A 27,364-nucleotide genomic window follows, 5' to 3' on the forward strand; every position below is an offset into this window, starting at 1 on the left:
AGCAAAGCTGATATCCCATTTACCTTTCCATTTATAAAGGATACGAAACGACCTTCTGTGTAATACCATTATTATGGTATTATGGTAAACGAGTTAATGTTTTGGTATAAAACGAGGGAAACGAGTTTGATATTAACTCTTTCACGTTTAGCATTCTTTTTTAACTCTACAAAATAAATTGATAGGAATTGCCTACAGTGTTATGATCACGAACAAATTTGGAAAGTTCTAATATAATTGTGACAGTCATATTTGCCCTTTGACGTCATAACTGTAAATCATACGTATATCGGTATTATTCTAAACATACATTGCCATAAACATATTACATTGCAGCATCTGGGCGAGTAATAAACCATTATATTCGGCAAAACATATGCTCTCAAGACTTCTACAAACATAACGTCACCTATTTATGTGAGCGTGGCCATTTATACCAAATGATTACATGTATTTTATGATACTACTTGATCACAATAATCTTTAGTCGATTCGTTTCTCACTGTCATACATATATAGCACTTTAATTCATTTGTTACCATTTTCATGATTGTATTTACATGTCAAGTCAGTGTTTATGCCATGTCACTTATTATTCATTTGAACAGAAACTATAATAATCTATGTGTTTACCACCAAAGGAGCAGCTCATTGTCACACTCGGGTATTAAAGGAATATCTGCATTTTTCGAATTTGGGTGGTTGGTCCGAAAAAATAAATATTTATAATGTGTTGTCTTATGATTAAAAAGAGGTCAGCAAAGAATTATATAATTCCTTAAGCATGTCAAAGGTACATGATAATATATACTGCTCGAGGCAGTCTCAACACTGTCAAATAACAACATCCCCGTAGAAGGTTTTGCGAGTATGTTTTACGTTGTTGAGTTTTCATCTCTAAAACAGAAATAATGCTAACTTACTGAGGTGATATGGTCAGTGAATACTTCACTGCTGATAAATCCCGGATTTGATAGATAACGCAAAGGGTTTCTCACATGTGATTTATTACTGAATAGGCGAGCTATGGTCTTATGGTACTTCAAATTTGTATAGTAGGGGTTCGACAGAGCCCGTACCGTTTAAGACAATCTTTCTCACATCCCTTACTCAACCTTCCCCTCGTCTCAAAATAGCTGCGACCTGTTGCTTGGAACATGAACCGTTATATATTTAATCGGCTGTAAAAACGTTGTACCGACTGCTTTGTGGTGTCATGAAATATGAGCTTCCTCCTGTCGGGAATATATGGGAGGGTTGAGTATAAAATACAGAAATGTCCCTTCTTAAGTTTTTCCCTTTGCAGGGGAACTATCTTTGGGTTATCAGTAAGACTAACAACAAAACCGTCCGTTCACATGTTTTGTGACACATCTGAACATGCTTCGTGCGAGCGAACGATTTTGTGACAGTTCAGAGACCTTCACTTACGAGTTCGTTTCAAATAAGATAAAGTGTGAGGTTTAGGTAGACATAACACTGACATATACACAGTTGATGATAGATGTGCAGGGTGATAGAAGTTTTTAGCCGCTCTAGCCAAGTCTAACTGTACACGCGTCACAGAGAATACCTTGCAACCATATGCGATATCATTTGAGATCTAAATATCCCGTACATACTGAGACTAATTTTGTTCTAAAGGAATTAGACCTACAGTATATATGTTAAATACCAGGCACTGTCCTTTTCTAATTCAGTTTGTCAGAGATTTCTGACCGAGGAATAGTTGAACATAAAACATTTGAACATCATTCCGAAGACCCGGGTGCAATTACCCACATAGATCCAAATTTGTGAAGCCCATTCCTGATGACGCTGTTTTGCTGGGATCTTGCTAGAATAGTACGGCACCATAGTCACTTGCTTAATACTTACGCACTTTGTAAGTAACAGTATGTACAAATTATATTGATACTTTTCTTCTAAAATGATGTGACTCATGTCAGTATCGCATTCTGTTCACCACTTGTTTCATGTCCTTTGTGAGTTGGCACTTATACGTTCACTGATCATCACATGTGGTTAAAAATGGAGGTTATGTTTTTAAAAAATCAGTGAAAACAAAACCAACTTTTACATTTAGTTACAAAGTGATAGCAGCATGCACAGATTGACTGTCATTCTGTCTGTCGACATTCATCTTACAATGTAGGCAGATTTACATAATATATATGCCATATAGGTGTACACGCGTTCACCATCAGTCGGCATGCCGTGTGACTAACGGCTGACAATGTATGCTTCAGAGCCAAACTATGGGGATAACTGCACCACCAACGTTGCATGCGATGACCATAATGGGACCATCTCCTGCAACTCCCTTGTCTCCAAGTGTCTGTGTGTTGATGGCAGATACCATGACGGTCACGCCTGTATCAGTTGTAAGTACAGGAATAAATTGATACACGCACGCATAATTCTTTTCCACCAGCAGATATCTACATGTTTATTCACAATCAGTAGAGGATTGAAAAGTCTACAAAATAAGAACTGGGACGTTTAGACACAATTCAAACTTAACGATATATAACTTAAAATATGTATGTCGTCTATACTAAAGGCAGATTCTTGAACCATTGCTTTGGTTGATATTTACCACTTAATGCACTGATGTTTTGCATTTGCTACACTCATTATATATACAACACTTACACTGACTACACTCATTATATGTACAACACTTACATTGACTACATTCATTATATATACAACACTTACATTGACTACACTCAGTATATATACAACACTCACATTGACTACATTCATTATATATACAACACTTACATTGACTACACTCATATGTACAACACTTACACTGACTACATTCATCATATATACAACACTTACATTGACTGCACTCATTATATGGCACCCGTGGCGAGCCACCTCCTCGTGGTGGGTGCTGGGTAACGCGAAGAGCTCGCCGACACCCCCGTTGTGGACCCGGGGGGATATTTGGTCCACCAACCCGTTTGCCGTGGGTTGCGGCCCTGTGTCGGTGGAGGACGGGAGTCTGGGGGTTGAGGGCACTGGGGGCCTGTAATCGTGTTCCCTTTGCCCAACATACCCCTTCGACCCTTACTTCACCTAGACGGGTGGTTGAATGGGCCCGGTTCAACCAATCGGCTGGTCATGCCAAGCCCTGTGTATGGACTATATATATGTCAATGCACAAATTTTATTTGGAATTGTTTGATTTTCGGACTTGGCCTTATTATTACAGTGACATTATTTGGATTTTGCAATATGATAATTTGTATTTGAATTTTGCCTAGAGTCTTATGCCCAAAAGGCGGTGGCTCATGGGCCAATCTGGTGGATTAGTTATTCATAATTCTTCCATTAGAGTATATCATCTGAGTATCCTTGGTGCTGCAAGTCGGAGACCCACTTGCGTTTAGCACTGTCCTTGTGATACTCCGTGGTGGGTGGGGAGCTCAGATGATGAAATCTAACTAACTAAACACGGCTTACGAAACCCCTCAAAAAAAAGAGCAAACGTCAACTTGATACTGATCCCGTTGAAACTGACCACAGACTGCCCAACTCAATTGATTACTGGCCACGTTTTCTTGTTGTTGAGACTATTGACAAGACCCCTTTAAAGTTGAATCCTTTTGCCGTAGCTAAGGTAAAAAGACAGCAAGCCACTAATCTTATGAGCACAAAATCTTTTGTCGGCATTCCAGTTACGATCTCGGCTCACAAAACACTTAACACGAGCAAAGGAATTGTCAGGGACCGTGAACGTTGTTTGCTGACATGTCAGAACTTGACATCGCCTCAGAGATAAGGGAGCAAGGTGTCCTTTTTGTCAAACGTTTTACAACCCGTATAAATGATGCTACTGTCAACACAAACACATATTTGTTTTCTTTCTCTTCTCCAAATGTTCCAAAATCACTGAAAGCAGGATACTGTAACATCCAGGTTGAAATGTACATTCCAAACCCTCTTCGATGTTTCAAATGCCAAAAGTTCGGCCATGGGGTTAATAACTGCACATTGTCTGTTGTTTGTGCTCACTGTGGTGAAAAGACACATACAACAGAAGATTGTGACAGTAACGTTAAGAAATGTACAAACTGCACTGGTGCCCATTCATCCTTTTCTAAAGAATGTCCTGTCTGGAAGTTTCACATGGAGATCAACAAACTAAAATTCACCCGAAACATTAGTTTTGCAGATGCCAAAAAACTGGTCCAAAGTTCTGAACCTAAAGAAAGCTATGCTTCTATAACTAAAACACCGTCAGAAGCAAGGATTACAAAATCAACCACAAGCTGTCAAACTGACTTGACGTGGATTACATCAGAAGCTCCTCTGATTACTTCACCTACAATATCTACCCAAACGCCAGAGTCACATTCGTCCCAAATCCAATCAGTAGCATCATCTGATCATGAGGCATCTTCTCAGTCAACTCCAAAATCTTCGGAAACCGTTAAAACTAAACCTAAAAGGCCAGATCCTTTGTAAAAACTAAGTGGCAGAACCCCGAAAGGGTCACAAAACAAGATTCAGTTGTTTAATAAATATGGGTCACTTGAAGACATGGACGTTTCTGAAAACGTCCATTCTAGGGCACATAGCTTGTCGCCCTCCAAAAGAGTGCGGGGTAGATCCCCAATAAATCCCCCCAAAAGATAGTTTATTCCAATAATATTGTACAGTGGAACTGCAGAGGATTGAGGACTAATTTACATGAATTACGGCTATTAGTCCAAGATTTTACACCTTCAGCGATATGTCTCCAAGAGACATATTTAAAACAAACAGATACATTTGACCTTCGTCATTTTAATGCATATCATTGTTTTTCACCTGGTGACAGACCCACTGGAGGATCATCCATTCTAGTGAGACAAAACGTTATTCAAAGCCCTGTTTCACTTAATACTAATATGCAGGCTGTTGCTGTGAGAATTACTTTACATGTAGCATTTACGCTATGCTCTCTTTATATTTCGCCGTCTTCGACGTTTGCTAAAACCGATCTCCAAGCTCTATATGACCAACTCCCAAAGCCCTGTATTATAATGGGAGATTTAAATGGCCACAACCCACTCTGGGGTGGTGTAAATACAAACACTAAAGGTAAGTTGTTGGAGGACTTTTGTTCCGACAATGACTTATGTATTTATAATGATGGTTCCAACAGATATTTACACCCTGGTACAGGGACTTATTCTGCTCTCGACTTGTCAGTCACAAATTCAGAACTATTAAATGAATTCGAATGGTCAGTCCACGATGACCTGTGTGGAAGTGACCATTTTCCTACTATATTAAAAGCTGTAACTCCATCTGATGTTCCTCCATCATCAAGGCGGAATTTTAAAAAGGCTAACTGGGCTTTATATGAAACACTGTGTGCTGAAAAACTTAAACCCGAACGTTTTATTGACGTTTCTGATGCTATTAAATCTTTTTCTGATGAACTGAATTCCATAGCTGATGAGTGTATACCAAATTCCTCTGTAGTTCCACACATAAGAAAACCATGGTTCAACGATGAGTGCAAACAAGCTAGGAAGGCAAGGACAAAAGCAGAACATTATTTCCGTCGCCATCCTATGGTGCATAATTTAAATAAATTTAAAATTTTAAATGCTAAAGCACGGCGTACTTTTAAACAAAACAAACGCCAATCTTGGCAAAATTATGTGTCCAAAATAAATTCTCGGACACCCATGTCCAAGGTATGGAACATGGTCCAGAAAATCAAAGGTAAAGGTACTAAATCTACTGTCCATCATCTTAAACATGGAGATCAATTGCTTACTGATAAATCAGATATTGCTAATAAACTAGGTGAAACCCTTGCTAAACACTCTTCCTCTTCAAATTATGTTCCAAAATTCCAGCAATATCAAAAACAAGAAGAAAAGAAAACTATTAATTTCAATTCTGATCATGGGGAAGATTATAATGAAACATTTTCTATTCATGAACTCCATACTGCTCTTGATCAAGCTCATGACACTGCTACAGGAGCTGACAACATACATTATCAACTCCTGAAGCACTTACCAGAATCCTGCCTAGAAACTCTTCTCAATATTTTTGATGATATTTGGACATCGGGTAACTTTCCTCCATCATGGGGTGACGCCATAGTAGTACCAATACCTAAACCTGGACGTGATCATACGGATCCGTCCAATTATCGACCTATTTCACTGACTAGCTGTGTTTGCAAGACCATGGAACGCATGATAAATAATCGACTAGTTTGGTACTTGGAAACTAATAATCTTATCACAGATATACAGTGTGGTTTCCGTAAAAACAAAAGTACTGTCTATCACTTAGTGCGACTGGAACCATTTGTGAAAAACGCACTAATTAATAAACAACATGCTGTGTCTATCTTTTTTGATCTTGAAAAAGCATATGACACAACCTGGAAACATGGTATTTTGAAGGATTTACATGACTTTGGTTTGCGAGGTCGTTTGCCTCAATTTATTGCCAACTTTTTAAACGACAGACAATTCCAGGTCCGTGTGGGTTCTACCCTGTCTGATCATTACAATCAGGATCAGGGTGTTCCACAAGGCAGTATTTTGTCTGTCACTCTTTTTAGCATCAAGATCAACAGTTTATCAAAAGTTTTAAACGATTCAATTGATGGATCCTTATTTGTGGATGATTTTAATATTTCTTGTCGTGGTAAAAATATGCATACCATTGAACGGCAATTGCAGTTATGTTTAAACAAAATAAATAAATGGTGTCTTGAAAACGGCTTTAAATTTTCAAAATCGAAAACTAACTGCATACATTTTTGTCGTAAATACAAACCACATAAAAACCCTGAACTGTCTCTAGATGGGACGCCCTTTAAAGTTGTGAAGCAAGCCAAATTCTTGGGTCTAATCTTTGATTCACATTTAACTTTTTACCACATATTAAATCTCTTAAAACTAAATGCCTGAAAGCACTTGACTTGTTGAAAGTGGTTACAAATTCTAGGTGGGGAGGGGATCAAGCTACCCTTCTCCATCTATATCGATCACTCGTTCGTTCTAAACTTGATTATGGCTCCATCGTCTATGGTGGAGCCTGCAAAAGCAATCTTAAACTTCTTGATCCTGTCCATCACCAAGGTCTAAGACTTTGTCTTGGGTCCTTCAGAACTTCACCTATTGACAGTCTTTACGTTGAGGCCGATGAACCATCTCTTGCACAACGCCGTATTAAATAATCTTTACAATATATCACAAAACTATACTGTAACGAATCTAACCCTGCATATAACTGTGTCTTCAATCCTCTTTATGAGGATTTGTATAGCAAAAAGTCTTCTCTTGTTCCACCTCTTGGGCTCAGAATAAAGCCGTTAATTGCTGCTGCTGGTATTGAACTGGACAATATAGCTCATTTCCGTCTTCTTTCCTCTCCCCCTTGGCAGTTGGTTAGACCACATGTTGACCTAACATTAACTACATTTAAAAAATCAGAAACGAATGAATTACAGCATAAACAAGAATATAATCAACTGAAACATACATATAACAATTACAAATCCTTATTTACAGATGGGTCCAAGCATGGTGGTGCAGTTGCTTGCGCTACTGTCATTGGATCCAGAACAATATCTTCTAGATTACCAGATAATAGTTCTATTTTTACAGCAGAAGCTAACGCCATATTAACAGCTCTCAAATATATTCAAAGACACCCGAAACGTAAACAGTATATAATATATTCCGAGTCTCTTTCTTGCCTTCAGGCTATTAAAAATCTTTCTTGTAAACATCCACTTTTAATAGAAATTATTGAACTGTATAATACTCTTGCTACTGGCCAATACGACATCGTCTTTTGTTGGTTACCCAGTCACGTAGGTATTTCTGGGAATGTGATGGCTGATCTTGCTGCCAAGGCAGCACTCAACAAATCTGTGACACCACATCTTCTTCCATATTCAGATTACAAAGCTTGCATTAGAACGTATATCCGTGATCTGATGCAGAAGAAGTGGGACACTCAAATAGGTATTAATAAATTACATGAAATAAAACCGTATATTGGCTACACCTACTTGGGTTGTCAGTCCAAATTTGAGGAGGTCATCATGCGACGATGTCGTATTGGCCACGCAAGATATACACATAAATATTTGCTTAAAGGTGAGGATCCTCCGTTTTGTATCCCTTGTGATGGAAGAATCACAGTCAAGCATATCCTGCTTGACTGTGTTGAGTATTCCATCACAAGGGATCAGTATTTTCATTCACAAACTCTGAAGGATCTTTTTAATAATACAATTGGTAACTGTGCTTGTTAGTGGCTGTGTCCTCAAAGGGGGTTGAAGTACTGTAAAACTATTGTCCCCCTGAGAGGGTACGTAAGTCCACAAACATTCAAAGTAAATTCAAACTTTCACGTTTTTAATCGTTGCATAAGTGTCGTTTTATTTGCATGGCTAGATTTCCCAAATTGCTGACGGCTGAGGGGATGATGTAAATCCAGCTAGGGTCCATGCAGGTAGCAAAGGTACTGTAAGTCCCCATGGTCCCTAGTATGGTGATCTACCTTCAGTTGTTAGCGATCTATAGCCCATTTGTATCTTGTATTGTCCTCTATAGATAAATTGTTTTAGGTATAGTTACTAGTTTTATATTCTCATCTGTGATATTCTAGTTGTTTTACTGTCCTTCGTTGACAGGTTTTATAATAGATATATATACCTCATTTCAGTATTAAATGTTCTCGTCACGATATGGCTGAGATATTGCCGATGTGACGTTAAATATTAACTCACTCACTCACTCATTATATATACAATACTTATATTGAAAGCTTGAAAATTGTTTTCTCCCTATAATCCACCACGCAGTTCAGATAGGGAAGGAAGGTCTTCTTGTTCCTCTATATCTGTATTTGTTCGTCTTTTTCCAGATACATCTTTAACACCAAAAACCTATTCGAGAGTCTTGGGGACCAACAACATCACCGTCACATGGGCTGCTATCGAGGCTACCAATTATACTGATATGTATCACTTAAACATAACAGCGAGTGGCGCGGTGGTGCATACCAACAGCACTGATCAAAAGACCTTCACTTTTGTCGGTCTTGAACAGGGAACGGTCTATGAAGTCTCTCTGGTGCGAACAATCACCCGAATGAAAAGACCTCAAAATTTACCTGCCATCAGTGACAGTTACAGAACAAGTATGTGATTAACATTATTGTGGACGACGTATGACATTTTAGTGGCATGTAGACGTTGTTATAGACCACCAAGGTATTTTGTGGATTAGTCTTTTTTAATCTTTTCCACACAACGTTTCGGGATTGCTACAAATCTCTTCATCAGGTGAACTGACAGTTGATACTATCAAGCTATCTTGTTAATATATGATTATATTGCTTAAATGATCTATTTATTTTGGGTTCGCTATACTATCGGTTGATACTACCGTACTGTCATTCGAAACGATACTTTAATAAGTAGAGAATTTTTTCATGCATTTAACACATCGAATGCATTGCATATAAGTTATTGGATTTATTGTCCGGAGACAATGAACATATTTCTACCCAATCCCTCGTTTGCTTTAGTTACCTATGATTTAAAAGAGAAACAATAGCATGATAATGTGTACATAAATGATCAGGCAAAACAATAGAGAAGTGTATTTTGTTGGTGTAATAGCAATATTCCATCGATGTGATGCCGGTCTGTATATAATTCAATCTGGACCAGACAATGCAGTGATTAACATTATCAGCATCGACTTAAGCAATTAGGAATCGATGACCTCCAACAACAAAATCAGCGAAACTACCCGATCCTATTAGTCGACTGAGAGGTTGTATATTCTTCCAAGGTTTGTTCTGCCATATCAAACGGACACTGCAAGAAACTCCCTAATATCTGCTGACATACATTACATAGTACTGTCGTAGACATGGCTGGGTGCTAAAATTCTGTGTACTTAATGTGTTTTAAAGACAGTACCTTTCTACAGATGATGTATCCCAACAGTCACATCATTTATTCCAGAGGTCGACTACAACCAAACGTGCACAGAGAATGACACATGTATTGATGCTAACGCCACCTGTCAGGTCGGTAGATGTCGGTGTGATCAGGGTTTCTACAGAAGGGACGCCACCTGTGTCAGCAGTAAGGAATTACAAACCTTATTCATTGTTATTCATTGTTACTGTCTGTGGTTTCTATTAAATACGTAGTGTGCTTTCATTTTTATACATGTGTTGCGAGGATGTCATTTTATATTGAAAAGTTGCAAATATATTGCACTTGTTCTTTAAAGTAACATTTTGACTAAGTGAACAGAATATATTAGTTTTGAAAAGTTACACATAATTGTAAAGCAGCGTCCCAAATCTACTTTTAAGCAGGATAAAGTCGACATCTGCTGAACAGAAAATATACTAGTCTTGTTCAATAAAAACATATATAAGTATGCCCTAAACAGGATCGGTAATGGCCAAGCGGGTTCTCGCGGTGGGCGAGCTGTCTAAGGCGCCAGGCTAGTAAACCATCGAGTTTGGAGGTGCCGGGATCGAGGCCACCCGTGGCCGGGTGTAAAAACCTTGGAGTCAACTTTGTGTGCAGACTATTTCAGTGTTGTCAGAACCGCTACTGTGCAGTACACAACACTGCGCACTTAAAAGAGCCCACGAATCCGTTGATATATGACCACACGAATACATGCAAACACCGAGTTGCGGGCACAGCAACGTGCAGTAAACATGGACAAAGTACTGTGACTATGTGTCCCAGTCCACCCAGCTGTGAATGGGTACATCGTAAGGATGGGAAAGCCACATGAACTTGGTGCGCCCGGTAGGCTGCAAGAGTTGTATGACCCCAGGGAGTTGAGATTGAAAATACTATGTGCCATTGTGATGGACATCCAATGATCGAGGGAAAAACAAAGCTCCCTCGAGCAGTTGTACCAACTGGATATCGGCGCTATACAAATATCTAGTAGTATAGTATCATGAATGAATTTGTAATGATGATATATATCTATCTGATGTCAGTAGTTACAAGAATCTGTTTCCTTATTTCAGTCGACGAGCTTAAACCCATGTCTGTCGATGTCAAAGTGGACAACACTACCACGATGACAATAACCTGGACATCACCGTCTGACTCCGTAGTTACCGGATATGAAGTGTCCGTGATAAGCAGCAACACCCGTAATAATTTCACTGTGGGGAAAGACTACAAGAACACAACCATCACAGACCTGACGCCGGGGAGGGTATACAATGTATCTGTGGAGACAATGATCATATACATGCAAGGAAAGGACGAGAAGACCACTGCCGTTTCAGCTAAACCTACAGTAATGAGTGCGTAGAACGGAATTGAACATTTAACAATTGCATTTCAACAGGGACAATTTCTGACGGATAACCACTTTCATTTGATCATAGACGTATTACAATCGCAACTGCAATAAAATCAAACTTGAAAAGTGAAATACTCGTCTACAAAATGTCACTCAGTAGTTATATATGTATTGTTGATGATATTTTGGATGGGATAATAAGCAATATTTGGTACTGGAATCAAAACGTAAATAATGACAGTATGTCGACTACGAATGCATGACAAATGCCGAGTAGCTCCAAGTTCCCGACTTCATACTACCGTTGTTCGTTTTACACATCAGTTTTAAGTGTCATTCACATGTAATCTCTCTGTATAATCCGTTAGGTCCGTTTTTGAGCCAAACGGACTGTAGTCGATGCGCTTTGTTGGTTCTTATCAGCACCCGACACCGTGAATGGGCTAGGCGACAAGACCAACCTCACAGCCCCGGACATAATGATTGACTTCCTCAAGGCTGACGGTGATGTCGACTCCTACCTGGTCCAGCTACAGGGGATAACCGATACGAGCTACAACCAAACCAATGACGTCACTGCACCCGCCACGAATACGACTTTCAGAGGAGTTGTGCCCAACTACCAGTATAACCTGTCGATAACAACGCTCAGTAATCAACAACAAAGTGTCCCGTACACTCAAACTGTTCTAGTCAGGGCATCACGTAAGTAGTTATCTCGAGGCCGTTCTACATCCGGCCATTACAACTGTAATTTGATTCATTTAATTTCCCGTTTCTATCGTTACAATTAATGGCGCATAATTTGTAAGAATTGGTGACACCATTTATATATCTATTGGCAGAGTGTGGTGTCATGTGTGACTCGAAATGATGATAGCTGTCGATTGCTTCTTTTGTCTCTTTCTTTTTTCGTTTCTTTTCTGTGTTGTTATGACAATTATACGTTAGAGAACAACCAGCTTCAGTCATTACAGGAAGACTTATTTCGTTGATCCATACATTGGAACAGTATGTCAGACCCTGGACTTCACTGATGTAACATGTGGAATTTGCGACTAGAACATTCAGGCAAGAAATGTTGGGAATCAGTCATACTACCTAAACAATTAGTATTACAATTTCACAATTACACGCCGTCCGGTTGTAATTATCAAGCTTCCAGTAGCGCCAGCCTTTCGTGTCACAAACATGTTACCACGTTTGACGTACAGAGGAGCATGCCCTTTCTTTCCACATGTCAAAGATACTAACCTCTTCCCCTCCTCAATCCATTTAAATCCACAATTTATTTCAGAGGCCGATCCTGTGGAGGGTTTTAAAACCAGTGCACGAACCTCACGTACTGTAGAAGTGTTTTGGAAACGGCCAAACAAAACCAATGGTGACCTCTTCCAATACCACCTGGAGGTGTTTAACGGAACCTGTAAACAGCGGATCGTTTTCAACTGTACGGAATGCAAAGAAAATGTATGTTGTAAATGAAGTTTTGTTGCATTGCAGGAGCAAACCCGACAAAGTGTTACTGTGGACGACGACTGTGATCTGTTCCAAATTCGTTCATTATTATCATACACCCATAATTCTAAACTAATATTTTTCTTGTCAGTGATATTGCTGGAATATTGCTAAAACGGCGTAAAATTGAACTCATTCTAAACTGATATCTCATAAACTTGTGCAATTTGGAAGACATCGTGCATCTCCTACTTTAACATTTACGTTCAATGGTTTGACTTTTCTCAAGGCTTCGATGGAGGCTGGTGAACACTGTGAACACACAACCCACGTCCCTATATCTCAATCTGACATCAACAATTCCACCTATGAAGTGAATTACACGGTCACAGGACTCCTTCCAGACACTGAGTATGATGTCACGGTAGCAGCTTATAATCAGGAAGGAAGAGGGATCGAGAGACGGTTACAAGTATTAACCGAAGAAGAAGGTAACTATTTCTTCCCATTAACAACCTTTTCCTCTGATGTTATATTTAAAACCCTGAAGAAAATACCACAGGCCATCCTCTCACAGCTGTATTTCCCACAACTTTTATGTACACGCATATAAACAATGGTGCATACATGCTTTGAATTTATTTGGCTCACATACAAAGAGATATCTCTTGGTGAAATATCGTGGAATTTCTTACTATAGTTTAAATTTTCTTACATGACTACCATTGCCTATATTGTAGAAGTTGTTTGGTGGTAGGAAATGCTGTTGGTGCTTCTATATTCGATATTGCAGCTGCCGGTAAACCTACCGCCTTTACAGTGAACAGTACAACCTCCAGCACTATCACGGTAACATGGAAACCACCGATACCACGGCCTGGAGGTACTGAGTACAACATCAGTGTGTACGAGAAAAATGAAAACACTTCCGACTATGACTACATTGACTCCGCAGTAATAACCGGTAGGTCTTCTGGCTGAACTGCAGTATGCGTGTCTGTAAATGTATATAACATGTATATCTCTGGTACTCAGGATAAACGTAATGCTTATTCGTTACCTTGCCCCAAACATTTAAAATAGTTGTTAATTAAAATTGAAATAAAGGCCATGAAACATCCTGACTGGTACTTATAATTATTTAGTATTCCAAAGTCGTTGGTGAATATCATCCACTATCTTAATATCATCCACTATCTTAATATCATCTACTATCTGAATATCATCTACTATCGTTTACCTACCTGTGAATATCCGGATTAGAATAAGAATTAGAATCCGGATTAGATTAAAATTAGAAAGTCTTCACTAGTCCATGCTTGTCGCAGGAGGCGACAAATGGGATCGGGTGTTCTAGCTCACTGACTTGGTTCACACATGTCATCTCATTCCATTTGCGTAGATCGCTGGTCTTGTTGTTAATGGCTGGATTGTCTTGTCCAGACTGTCTTATTTATAGATCGCCACCATATTGCTAGAATGTTACGTTTAATAACAAGCCAACACTATCACTTTGATTACTGCCTGTAAAACTATTTTAACTGTGACAGTTCAAAACTGTAAGGGATAACAATCAAGGCGCATTATTAAACACTATCATGCCGCATATAAATGGTCTCAATCTTTTTCTTTAGGTTATCACCAAACCATGTATACCGTGAACAATCTGTCAAGTTTCTGGCAATATAAGTTCTTCATTTGGGCATTCACGAAGAAAGGGGGATCTGAAAACGTCCCGTCTGGAGAAGTGAAGACTGGAGAGTCGGGTGCGTCGTTGCATACAGACATGGGCATTCCCAACACAGAGCTATAATTATTATCACACACACATTCACGTTAATCAGAAACCATCTGAATCCAAGGCCATTTGTTCCAAACACCTGATCATACCCAGCATATTGTAATGCACATTTCTAGATGAATCCTACCGAATCAAATGCTGTAGAGATCATAACAGCGATATGTTGTATTGAACTGTACGGATATGGATCTACAAGACTCACTTTTACAAAGCAGCCTGATACTAAGGTTAACCTTACCTCCCATTCATTAACACTGCACTATGGTTACCTTAGTGACTTACGACCACAATAGTGAAAGCTGAACGAGCTGAGTTCATTGAGCATGAGCAGAAACTGCTTGATTATTGTAGTTTTGTCCAAGATCTGCAGATATTATGAAGTTATGCTATATGATATAATTCATTTGAATCTTCTTTCTTTCAGCGCCAACCGAAGTCGTCCAGTACAATATAACAAATATCTCAGACGTTTACAACATGATACAGCTCTCCTGGGAGTGTCCTAAACAGAAAGACGGAAGAAACGGCCGAATCATAAGTTCAACTTTGATCTACGACTCAAACGTAATTCGGTATTGCTTCCCCTTCCACAAACAAAACCACTTCAAACCACAATCTCAAGCAATACTTTATTGGGCACGAATCATGTTTTCCTCAGACTTCTGGTGTATATTTTGTTTAAAAAATAGGTTCAAATACTCCATTGGTACTTAAATGTCATTTAAAATATTAGGACGGTTTTTTTACCTTTCGGTACATTTCGTGCATCGTTGTGTCTACAATAGCAGAAATGTCTGACGTATATACATTGTGTATGAGAAAGAAATGAAAATTTGACATAACCAGAGTCTGATTCTCAAAACCCTTCACACAATACCGGCACGGGTGATTCCTGATTAAGACAGTTATCGACATATAATGAGGTATGAAAGACAATTTACTGCCAATACGAAAGACGCTCAGGTTGAAATAACCCGCCACATTCAACAATGAAATCTTCGTATGCCTAAGATTCGTACCATGATCCTCTACTGCAATTTTAATTCCGTACATTCTCACATACCGTGTATGCTACGGAAGCGTCCTAATGCCACAGCCTGATGTTCCTATCTCCTAATTAGGACTTAGTATCTCCTAATTAGTACATAGTATCTCCTGATCATCGGCGCAAGATGGTTGCCTTTGTTGTCCAAACCTTGATTGGAACAGCGTTTTTAATTGGCATTAGTTTTCATTTGTCTGCGTCATTGTTGTATTGGGATTCTTGAGAGGCATTTAGAAGTTGCTGAATATATTAAGACGAGTATATTGATGACAACGTCTTTTTATTGTCTAACACGACGTTTCTGGGCTACTTCTTGCCCCTTCTTCAGGTGATAGAGACATGAGTACAAGACATCCTATATATTAAGTCCTAATTAGGTGATGAAAACATTCAGGCTGTGGCACTAGGACGTTTGGCTGTCTTGTGGTATTTTAGCAACTATTCTTTTCTGATAAATATGATTTCATGTTATTGCTTCCTTGATTAGCAAACATCAGGGAGTAACGCAAAGAGAGGGAACATGACATATGACAATAGCAAGGACTGTAAATGGGTGCAAAAAGTTGAAGTCACGCCGCAGTTTTCATATAGTTTCACGGTAAGTATACTTTGTGTCCGGTGATAGCATTGCTTTTACATCGGCATCATTACACTCCGAGGGAACGATTGGACGAAATTCTCTGTGCAGAGTTGTGTCCCTTTAGGCCCGCCAAATTCACCAGGATAATATTCTAGGTTTGCCCGCACGGAACCCGTGCTCGTAGACTTCACCAAAATGTATTTCTCCAGTTTATTTTAAATTGAAGCAACCTATTCCATTATCCACAAACTGTTGATTACATTAATGTGACTGCGTCATGAGAATGTGTTTATGAATTACTATAATAGTGATAAAACAAGGCCCTGGAGGAACGGTGCGGATATCGTGTTCCACCATTGTCACAAACACATGCAAAGGCAGGTCACTTTTCAAAAATAGAAACTTTGGAACTTAGAAACTACGGAACTGTTGCAAAATGGTGTTTATCCGTTATACCTACTCAAACGCTACTCACTATTAATATTTGTTTTTAAAGTCCTACCTTACTGTGTTGATAGATTGTCCTGTGGTATATGTTTAAGATGTCATGACTGATCTTCACAGAACATGTTTATGCTGTGCTGGAGTACAAGCAAAACGTTTGATATGTGTTGTTTTTTTAAGGTTTTCCTCCGCAATACCTTTCCTGGTGCGCAGTCCACTCTAAATCGTTATATAGGGGCAGGACGTGAGTGTGTTGCTATTGACAGTTACATGTACAAGTGGTAAAAGAAATTAACTCTGAGGTGTGTGGCCTCCCTTTTCTGTGAATGGGAGAATTGTAGAGGTTGAGTGATGGTTTAATTGTAGGGTTCTGACTGTTTTGATAATAATGTTACTCATCCCAGGCTATCCATATGCTATTTGAATTCAAGCTGAAAGTTGAAGGAATCTTCTGTCTATTAGAATGTTCTTCCATGTAACATTTATTATGGTCGGAGCTGATTATACTTAATTTTACCTTACTCCAATCATTAATTAAATGTGCAGCCCCAGACATCGGTGATGATTCAGTGAGTGCACCAACGTCACCAGAGTCACTGACTAGCGTCACGCTGAGCATATGTGGCAGATGCCTTCACGATGATAAGAACGGGAAGGTGACCGTCACTGGACTTCTCATCTGTGTGAATCCACCGTGTGACGCAGCAAGTGCGTGAATTATTCCTATATTTTGCCCTGTTTCCTTTGGTGCTTAGTATATACATACTGATTTTATCACATTGAAATTTCATTTTCAGACGTCATGTTGATGAATACACAGATAGGAAAATATTATTAGTACTATTTCTGGTATTACTCACAGTATGGTAGTACTTACAAAAAACAATTGACACGCGAGTTTTGGGGGGTGACATAACGGTTTAATGAAAATGTTAGTCTACAAAGGTTAGGGAATGTGGGCTAAAGGCACACGGTTTGTCACTGTGAATATTGGTGTTTTTATGTTTCCTTCAAAATAACTCTTACCAGCATATACCACAACATGGTTAAATGCGCGTTCAGGCCAACTTTTATCTCACTATCAACAATAACGTTAAGCAGAGATAAAGGTTGGTGATCTCACGTGGTTAAGTTGTTCACTGATGCTTAACTAGTCAGGTCCTTTATCCCTGATTTTTTTAACTTTAATAGAAATAGAAGAGACCAATGAATTGATATTTTCTTATTTTCAATACTCTCCTGCTTGCATCAGTAGTAGAAAATGTTGCAAATTATTCGTATGCTTTGATCATCAGCATTACTCAGTTAGTGTCTACCCTTCTATCTACGTTGCGGAAAAAGTATCGTCGTGACATGGACATTGAATGTCCCATGGCATTGTGGTTTGCAGGAAAGCGACGGGCGGCAGCAGAGTTTTTCTATGATACTTACACAAACTGGCACACATCAAAGACAGGTGGTTTCCTGGAACAGTACCGTACAACGCCGGATGACTGGGATGCCGGACTCACTGGTAGTGAAAACGATCCGTTTCTCAATAATTTACATGCTAACTTTCATGAGACTGTAGGGGTTACAATAGATTAACATGAATTTATACCCCAACTGTTCATTGGGGACTTTAAAGCAGTTTGGTAAAATATTTCGACATCAAACACAATCACATTGTAATATTGTTTTGACAGAACGGCAAAAAGCGTGTTACTTTTCTTTCAAGAGCACTATTATAGAACAAACACATTCCCAAACAGCACAAGACCTACAACCAAGTGTTATTATTTGTTGTACTGCTGGCACTACTATCGTGGACACGCACGCACACACACACACGCACGCACGCACGCACGCACGCACGCACGCACACACAGAGACTTATTTCAATGTTTCAACTGACGTCGACTGACGCCGTACCTGAGTATTACATCTATCATCATGTGTTAGTGTTAAGAGAAAACTCTACCACTGACCTCCAGTGCCCGACAGTAAATTATTACTGTTATACATGCATATCATAGTTTGATGAGATAAATATATTCACCAGAAATGACAGAACTTGAGCTTTTAAAAAAACAACATTTTTTATGTTTTTATTCCCAGTTTATGTTTACAGACTTAGTACAGTACCAGGTACTGACAGCTTGACCACATTTTCAATTACCATGCTGGATTTTGAAACACATGTTAATATATGCGAGGAACAAACACTGCTTCGGTTGTCCTAGTATTTCCCTAGTCCTCGACAGAGCAGACTGAGTATGATTCCTTCACGTGTGAAAGGTTGCAGTAGTTTCTGTACACGATGATGACTAGGTTTGTGACTTTCACCTTTTGAACATGCATACGCATCGTAATTTACAGATAAAATACACTTTAAATACACCGTTGGTGAAGAACAATGTCCTTCTGATCCGTCCCCACGCTTCTGCAATGGTCCGCTACCAGAGGGCAGCACTTTAAGGTAAGCTGTACCAATTTCCTAAATGTTATCATGTGTCTGAAACCAGTGATCGATAATATTTCAAATCATTACAATACCATATTCATTTTATGATTTCATATTCATGTTATGCCAATGTTGAAATACAGATATATTGATGTCAGTGGCTTCATGCAACTAATACTTCCGTCAAATAGTATGATCCTCACAATCCACCGTCGGACTGTTGTAGCATAACGGCCTTCGCCTGTACTGAAGCAGCTTGCGCTGAGGGACCACCAGTAGAGGTCAAAACAAGAGGTACCTCACATCTACGTATTTTCAAACAGTCACCCAGGACTATAAAAACATTATTTTCCAATCGTTGAGACCTTCACCCATATGTCACAAAGTGTGTTTATTTTGTCCCCGATGACATGCCACTTTATATTTACTTTACATTCCTTGTATGTAGTCGAGATTTATCGTTTCGTTTTTTGCCCTTCTGACGTAAGTTCAGAACCCAGTTTCTCCCGATGTCGGATTAATCATTGGTGCAGCTGCTGCGGCCGTTGTGTGTGTCACTGTCATCTTTCTGCTTATATGGTTCATCAGACGTAGAAGGTAATGTTTCTAAGCAGATTTATGTCTCAAGTTCATCATAGAATGAGTTGTTTCTTTGACGTTTCTTTGACGCTTACTGAATGTTCAGTAAGCATGTGTGTATTATTGGGATGTTAATGGAGTCGGTTGTGCTTAGACTTTAAGCAGGAACGGGTGCAATGTCGGGTGTTTTTAAATATTATCAGCGGACCATCCAAAAAACGACATAATGAAAGAAAAGGCTGCTCACAAGTCACATTACTTTCATGTTCACGGTTTTCGTGGTTTTCAGACAGACACAGGAATGTGAAAAACACTTGTCGACAGAGGAAAATAACACTGAGGATCGTGTTGCTAGGAAAAGGTAAGAAATCAGTCTTGGCATCAACGGATCCGATGACTGACAGTACACAACGATAACATCAATGCTCTTGGGTGCCTATAAAATAATGAGTAAACACTGAGTAATACAGTCACATGTGATGTTAACAGTCACGTCTATTTGAAACATAAATTAAATGTTAATGTAGAAACCAAAAAATGTTTTTGTCGCTTATGTTTTGCATATTCTTTGTTTATTCAGGCCCGTCAAGATTTCAGAGTTTGAGAGTCATGTAGATGCTATGCATAGAGATTCAAATCTAGAGTTCTCTAAAGAATTTGAGGCAAGTATCTCTTGGTACTATACTGGTATTATACTTTTAAATATATATATATATAAAAAACAGATGAATAAGTGCTTTTTTTAAAGCCAAAAGTTTCATATATAGAAATCTGTGCCTGTATATATGTTGCCGTATTGATATTTATTCTTATTTGTTATACATGGGGTTTTTTCTCTTTAAGGATATATGTGCATTAAGTCCAAAACATGCATGCAAAGCATCAGAAACGGATGGCAACAAACTCAGGAACAGATATGTCAACATTCTTCCATGTACGTCTCCATGTACTTCAAATGTGTCAGAACAATAGTCAGTATTCCAGCAAAAATGCTTGCATTATGAGAATGCTTGTTACCTAACTGCACTATCCAATACGCCGACATTATCTGCCTGTAATGACTATTATAAAAAAATCTTTGACGCACTAATCTTTGTCTGACGTGAATGGATTTGACTACTTGCCATATTACCTCTGATGAAATCTCCCAATGTGTTGCTCATTCAGTTGATCACACACGAGTGAAGCTCCGGTCTTTGTCTGATGACGATGAGGACAATGCAGATTACATCAACGCTAATTATATACCGGTAATTCAACTCTCCTTTCCGATATTGTCAAAATCGTAAAATAAATTTGTTTTTGTTGGGATTAGTCATGTTTCATGATGCAAACTGATGGTCGCGAGTTCCCCCTGTTTTCAGTGAAGAAAAACTAAAATAGGACATCGGATGGTGATTGTGCTGACTGTGTGTAGTTATCACCCCATGGGGTGGGACCTCAAAAACCCTCGACCACCAGTTTGCCTGCCCCGCCATATTTACGCGCCACATACGAGGATTCATACGAGGGGATATCAAAAGGTTTTGAGCCTTGCATATTTATACTTGACAAATAGTAATGGGCAGGGCACCTAACGTATATTAGTGTCCTAGCTACATATTCCCGGTAGGATCACATAGCTGGATGCATTTCTTCAATGTCAGTGCCTTGGAGAAGAGATATACCCCCTAGTGAATGTGAAAAATGGACAAGATCAAATATAGAGCAGTAATAAAGTTTCTTGTCCTGGAGGGCAACACGGCCAAGCAGGTTAAAGAGCGACTCACTGCTGTTTGCAAGGAGTCTTCCCTTTCTGCTGCAACCAATAAACGTTGGGTGAAAGAATTTCAGCGAGGAAGAGAGACCTTAGATGATGACCCCTGTCCAGTACGACCCTCAACCAGTACCACCCAAACAAACACTGACACTGTGCATCAACTAGTGATGGGAAATCGTCGTATCACTCTGCACGAGTTAGAAGATGCAACCGGGCTCTCATATGGATCCATTCACAGCATACTCCATGACAATCTCCACATGTCCAAGGTGTGTGCAAGATGATACCCAAGAATGCTTTCTGATGACATGACGCTTTCTCGGGTCAACATCAGTGGCGCGATGCTGACTCGTTACCATGCTAACCCAGAAGATATTCACTTTAGAATTTTAACCTATGATGAAACATCATTATGACCCTGAGAGCAAGCAGGAGTCAATGGAATGGAAACATGTCACCTCTCCAAAGACAAAGAAGTTCAAATCGACCAGGCGCCCACAGAAGGTTTTGGCAACAATTTGGGGGACAGTAAAGGTGTTATCCACATCGGCTACTTGACTCATGGTACGACATTGAATGGAAGGTACTATGCTAACCTTCTGAAGCAGGCAGGCCAGTCCATGGAAGAGATGCGGCGAGGAAAGATCCGGCGAGGGATTCTTCTTCACCAGGACAATACGCCAGCCCACATCAGTCGAGCTGCAATGGAAACTGCGCGCGAGTGCGAGTACGAAATTTTACCTCACCCTCCCTATTCACCAGACCTAACCCCTAGCGACTTCCACCTCTTTCCTCGACTGAAAAAACACATCCGGGGCCAGAAATTTCAGGATGATGATGAACTTATCCCTGCTGTGGAGGTTCTTTTAGGGGACCAAGATGTGGAGTTCTTCAGATCAGGAATCAGCAATTGGCAAACCAGATGGGAGACGTGTGTGAAGTTGGAAGGGGACTATGTTGAAAAATAAAGCAGTATGAATTCCAAAATCTTGCTTTTTCAAGGCGCGGTTCAACCCTTTTTGATATCCCCTGTTAAGTGCGGTATTTCGTACAGTGACATGTAATGAACTTACAAACAAAATCATCAATATGACACCAATTTGCACTCACTTAAACTGTTTACAATAATCTTTAGGGTACTGACAAGTTATAGAGTTGTGTGTATTGTTGACTGTCAACAGGGTAAGAACTCTCCACGCGAGTACATCGCCACCCAGGGCCCTATGACTGGAACTGTGTCAGACTTCTGGCGGATGATATGGGAACAGGAAGTCAGCATCATTATCATGCTGTCTGACCTGCAGGAGAGGGGCAAGGTGATTAGCAGAAATATCTTATCATGTCATCAGAATTCACTGACACGAAACCATCTACAATGCACTAAAAAATAACGTAGACACTCATGTTGATGGTGGATAAATTGAAAATGAGGGATGGTAATTCGATTGAAACGTGTTTGTTCCAAGGATCTTAGTTGTGCTTTATACCTTACTATTTGTATTATTCAACCACTGTTTCTATTTATTCTATCTATTTTGCCAAGATGTTTATGTAACCTGAGACTGTACTTTGCAAGGCCTGGCGACAAACTGTGATATATGGATGTTTCATAAATGTAATTCAACACAATGGACCTAATTAAAGTGACGCAGTGTTTTTGGTGATTGTGCAGAGGTTCGGTTCTTGTACTTTTCAACTCGCTTAGGTTGTAAAACCTACAACAGACTGTTACTGGTAAATGTTACTTATGTTATAATGACTGTCATTGATCCAAGAGAAAAACCAGTGAAATGTAAATTGACACATTATGCATATTAACGGCACGAGTGCCACCTGGATAGAGTACCTTAATGAAATAAACTGTTTGTTCTTCATACTATTCTTTGTGGTCGAAAAAAAGTTTTTTTATATATTATTTAACCGCAGAGAACTATTTACTGTGAGACAAATCTTTGATACATAAGTATCACGCGGATGTTGCCTGCAGTAGAGCGTCTTGGATTATATCTTAATCAAATAGGTGTTTATTGTAAGAAACGCGTTATACATACAGCAACCTTGCATAGGAATTTGAAAAGTGTTTATCTTGCAGCCCAAGGTTGACATGTATTGGCCAAAGGCCATGAACGAGCCAGTGCAACTTGGAGATATCATTGTAGAGATGATAAACTACTCACCACTCAACAAATACATCATCAAAATCTTCCAGATCACGAACGTAAGTCTTGAATTTGTTGTAGAACTTTTCAATGTTCATTGAGATTAGTCTCAAATCTATACCAAAGGGTGTATTGGAACTGTGGTATGCAGCACAACATTACTGGTAAAACCAATCTAGTTATCAGGACGTAGCAGTATTCAAGCAGAGCTTGGGGATGCAGTACAGAGGATCATTGAACCAAGTGAAACCTCTGATCGTGTGATTTCCTGTTATCTAGAGGAATGAAAGTCGGAAGGTCCGTCATTATTTCCTCCCAGGGTGGCAGGACTTTGGTGCTAATCTCACCCCCGATGACGTCATCAGCTTTGTCAGAGATGTTCGAATGACTGTAACGCCCACGGACAAAGGCCCTGTCTGTGTGCACTGCAGGTAACTTTCACCTATCATACTGTTTTGGGAAGGTTTTGTATAGGTCTGTGAACACGTGCATTGTTCTGTTAAGAAAAGTTTCACCGAAGCTGGTTAGGTGTACCTCCTGCACCCAAGAAACTGGCATTATTATTAACAGTTTGAAAGAATGATTTTGTCAGAACAAAAGAATCTCACCGTCGTGTATATTTATATTATATGTATCAACACAATAACCATGAACGTCCAGATGTATCGGCACGCAAACAGGAATGTCAAAATTCCACTGAGGCGCAAATATATAGTGTTTTATGCACGTGAAGTTTGTGTATTGTGCTTCGCACAAGCTCTTCAAACTGATTCGATTTCGTCTTTTCAATTCAGAATTAATCTGGGTCATTGAGAAAAGGATCATAAAGAGTCAGATGACACCATATTTGGAAAATTAAATGTTGTCAGTGTTCGTTTGCATATTTCTCTTTGTTGATTTGAAACAGTCACCATTTCATAAATAACTCAATGATAATATGTTGCTTTCTTTCGTACGACCGTAGTTCAAAGAATAGTATGCAAAACACCATGTTCACTTGGGACTCAGTCTTTCTACATATACCTCTGATCATATTGTTGAAGACAACATCGTATTGCGATACACGTATGCCCATGTTCTGTGCAGCGCTGGCGTCGGGCGGACAGGGACGTACATCTCTCTGGATGTATTCCAGCAGGCGATAGACGAGGAGAACTTTGACAAAGAGTTGGACGTATTTGATTTCGTGATGAAGATGAGGGAAAACAGGTCCTACATGGTCCAGACTGAGGTAATGAGAGAATGATTCAATCCACGGGGACAGAGATGAATCCTTTCATGTTGCCATACAAAAACAAATCATCATATTAGGTCGAACAGTCCATAGGAAAGGTATGTGTCCGTTGGAATTATAGAACAGACGCAAAAGATCTCTGTTAAAACAATGTGACTTGTCAGATTCTGACTACATCATGAACTAGTACTTAGAGTGTTATACCCGGTGTTCACAATGAGGTAAGCATATGCTAACCCACGGGTGGCACACGTTGAAAAAAAATGCAGAGACAGGTAAAATATCCACATGGAAACTCTTGACTGTGTGAAAACAAGGGTATCGCAAGTATAAGTCGGACATCTGCATCGGTCAATACATTTGTCAAATTTTGAATTGCTGCTCACATGTCAGCTGAAGTTGTGAACGCTGCAATCCATTTAAAATCTAGGTATGTAGGGTTCCACTGATTTTGTAATCTAATGTACATGATTCACTGGTCCATTCTTCAATATATTTTCAGAAACAGTACATATTTATCCACGACACTATCAAGGAAATGATCACCAAGAAGAAACAGGAAATAGCACAGAGAGAAAATATCTACCAGAACTACGGCAACGATCTAGAAGAGAATGTCTATGCCAACCAGGCATATGGTTAGTGTACTGCTGTGAAAAATAGAAGATCATGTTTTGCTGATTAACAATAACTTTCTGAATAACCATCATATTACAAGTGTCATAACCCCTTCAACTGTAACTTACGCAATGTATACACCAGAATTACTAAGAGACAACCCAGTTATTTCGACACCATAATGAAAACGTATTAAATAATGTTTAAATCAGTGACTGTATATTAATGAATAGTTAGGTGCCTGATGAGCGAGCTATCCTAGGCACCAGGCTGGTGATCCAGTGAGTTTAATGAGCAGGGATCGAGTCAGCTAGTGACCGGGTGTAAAAGACTTGGGAGTAAACTTTGTGTGCAGACTTTTCCAGTGATTTCACAACCGCTGGTGTACACTACACAACAGTGTGCTCTTGAAAGAACCCACGAATCCGTTGGTATATGACCAGATGGTGGCCACATGAATACTTGCAAACACTTAGTTGCGGGTACAGTAACGTGGAGTAAATCTTGGACCAAATATTGTGGATATGTGTCCCAGTCTACCCAGCAATGAATGGGTACCTCGTAAGGACGGGAAAACTGAAATAACTTGGTGCGCCTAGTGGCTATAAAAGTTGCATGTTCCCCAGAGAGTTGAGACTGCAAATACTAATAAATACCTGCTAGAGTGGTGTATAGGCTGAATTAATGTATTTATGACTGTTGCAGACCTTGACACCGAAGACCTTTACATGAACGTCAGCTCCGGGCAACCAACCACCGTGCTCTAGGGGGCCCCCTACACACAGGACATTCGTGCAGCCATGTTGGTAGAGAAACGCTACCACAGAACAGAAAACCAAAGATTGCTGTCACTAGTTCAACTGTGTCTTTGTTTCTTCCACAAATTATTCTAACACGGGATCTATTAATATATTGTTCACGCGGTCTGTTACATAGTTGTCTCCATGTGTTGAAAATATGTATTACCTATTGTGTTTAATAAGGCCACACAGGACATAAATATTCAAGTCAGAATCAATTTTATGCTCATATTACAAATGAGACGAACTTATACAACCTCTGGCTTCAAGATATGGCAATATTCATGAAGAATTCGGTAAAACCAGTTGCTACATTAGGAAGTAATCATTACAGAATTATAAGTAATAAAGTCCACAGTATGATGAGGGCTAACCTGGCTCTATGCATGCTTTAAATGGCATGATAAACATATAAAATCATCTGGAAGGTCATTAGATAAGTTAGCTTAAAGGGAAATTAGATTTGGTAAATTTCGACAAATGAATTTTTAAGACTTTTCTCAGAAGTTAGGTATATGGAAAGTGTTTTCTTGGTGGTGAAGACCTTCCTGTTCGTCTTCACATCAGTTTATATCATTTTAATGTGCAGTTTTGCTTTGAAGCACGATAAAGAATCGAATTAGAGTAAATAATATATTTGTGTCTCATTTTTGAAATACCCGTTTTGATATTAAATATGTATATTCCACCACTGCTATTTCCCGGAGACCCTAGAGTATTGATTACGAAGAAATGTGTCAGTGATTTCCATGCACACAACCTCCACCGGTCGATCAAAAGAGTGCATGAGTCTTAGCGGCCTACGGGGCAGTAGTATTTCCAGCAATAAAGTATTACCGCAAGTAGTCCCAAAGAAATATAATATAAATCCTATTTGAATAATTTTTTGTGTGAATACGTCAAAAACGTTTTGTATTGCGTGTTTTCTCATAGTGTGAAATACTACTGCTGTAAGTAATGACAATAGTTACAATGACAACGACAATTAGTTTTAAAAGATTAATTACTATTTTGATTGTTAATAATTTAGGTGCTATTGAACTTCATGATCTTATTTCGTATTCGGATTTGTAAATAATAAATACTATGACATGAA

The 27,364-nt window shown here is 39.2% G+C and overlaps 1 protein-coding gene across 1 annotated transcript; it reads left to right on the plus strand.

The window, feature by feature from the left end:
• Positions 1–2,236: 2,236 nt before the first annotated feature.
• LOC137287984 (tyrosine-protein phosphatase 10D-like) lies at positions 2,237–27,364 on the plus strand. Its single transcript, XM_067820349.1, has 26 exons — positions 2,237–2,384; positions 10,007–10,147; positions 11,065–11,349; positions 11,772–12,053; positions 12,646–12,818; positions 13,096–13,297; positions 13,600–13,770; positions 14,441–14,572; positions 15,032–15,171; positions 16,140–16,250; positions 16,857–16,920; positions 17,223–17,384; positions 18,067–18,189; positions 19,035–19,134; positions 19,346–19,413; positions 19,608–19,716; positions 19,988–20,059; positions 20,279–20,360; positions 20,542–20,632; positions 20,866–20,948; positions 22,639–22,773; positions 23,550–23,675; positions 23,896–24,047; positions 24,703–24,847; positions 25,353–25,488; positions 26,174–27,364. Exons 1-26 carry the CDS (start codon positions 2,237–2,239, stop codon positions 26,233–26,235), a joined length of 3,495 nt encoding a protein of 1,164 aa, XP_067676450.1. The 3' UTR covers positions 26,236–27,364.

This window comes from Haliotis asinina, chromosome 6, assembly GCF_037392515.1.
Source record: "Haliotis asinina isolate JCU_RB_2024 chromosome 6, JCU_Hal_asi_v2, whole genome shotgun sequence".
In the NCBI taxonomy this organism is placed as follows: Eukaryota; Metazoa; Mollusca; class Gastropoda; order Lepetellida; family Haliotidae; genus Haliotis; species Haliotis asinina.

Coding starts and splice junctions, on each gene's coding strand:
- LOC137287984 (XM_067820349.1), top strand. CDS start 2,237: ATGTATGCTTCAGAGCCAAACTATGGGGATAACTGCACCACCAACGTT. Junction 19,414..19,607: donor AGTAGAGGTCAAAACAAGAG/GTACCTCACATC, acceptor TTCTGACGTAAG/TTCAGAACCCAGTTTCTCCC. Junction 24,048..24,702: donor CCTGTCTGTGTGCACTGCAG/GTAACTTTCACC, acceptor TGTTCTGTGCAG/CGCTGGCGTCGGGCGGACAG.